Consider the following 884-nt stretch of genomic DNA (forward strand, 5'->3'; position numbering starts at 1 on the left):
CATTTACATAGAAAAATGATAATTTTACAAGAACTATTCTCATTTGTTTTAATGATTTCACATCCCGGCAGATATTCGATCAAATCATAACTGACTTCGAATGGAAGTTATTCGCCATATTGTACGAAGGCACGGACGGTCTGATCCGCACTCAGCGCATGCTACAACGCAGAGAAGCGAAACGGCACACAATTTTTTTATACGCTTTAGGAACCGGGCCAAGTTACAGGTAAACATGCTCAAACGAATAAACAGAATCTGTGAATCCTAGTCAAACAGAACTTTACTCGACAGACAACCGATGAAAGAGATAAAAAGCGAGAAGATCGAGAACATACTAATCGATTGCAGTATCGACATACTTCCCGAGGTGCTTAAACAGGCTCAGCAAGTGGGCATCATGTCCGAAAAGAATAACGTGATAGTGACGTCACTGGTAAAACAGCTTCCATAAACTCGTTTTCTTAACCCCGTTGCACTATTTTGACAAGTCTGACTCGTGATGAAAATTTTAGGCCAATCATGGATGTCACGAGTCAGGCTCGTTGTTCAATTCCAGACCAAACATGAATATCACGAGTCTGACTCGTGGTCTTAGTTTTGGACCAAGTATGAACGTCTCGAATGGGATTGCTTTCATCTTAACACTTTGCCGTCCGCATGTCTCGTAAAAATTTATTCGCTTGGCTCCGGCAGCGCTAATTCGGATTACTTGGCTTGTCGCCGGCCGTTTTTGACATTTTCGCGAGATTATAGATTGTTAAATTTTACTAATCTCATCGTTAGTTCTCATAAGTTCTCAACCCTGTTCCCCTACTTTCATGAAATTTTGAAGATATACATACGTAAATAAATACAAAATTTGTTTGTTTTATATATTTGTT

At 39.6% G+C, this 884-nt stretch overlaps 1 protein-coding gene across 1 annotated transcript in view; it reads left to right on the plus strand.

Moving 5' to 3' along the window:
• The first annotated feature begins 42 nt into the window (after window positions 1-42).
• Window positions 43-884, plus strand: part of LOC113463828 (glutamate receptor ionotropic, kainate 3-like) — a 19,630-nt gene continuing 18,788 nt past the window's right edge. The window contains exons 1-2 of the mRNA XM_026810688.1: window positions 43-229; window positions 295-436. Of these exons, the coding sequence (XP_026666489.1) occupies window positions 159-229; window positions 295-436 (213 nt within the window). The 5' untranslated portion in view covers window positions 43-158. The remainder of the gene's footprint in view (window positions 230-294; window positions 437-884) is intronic.

This window comes from Ceratina calcarata, unplaced genomic scaffold, assembly GCF_001652005.2.
Source record: "Ceratina calcarata isolate Rehan_Ccalc_2016 unplaced genomic scaffold, ASM165200v1 scaffold167.2, whole genome shotgun sequence".
In the NCBI taxonomy this organism is placed as follows: Eukaryota; Metazoa; Arthropoda; class Insecta; order Hymenoptera; family Apidae; genus Ceratina; species Ceratina calcarata.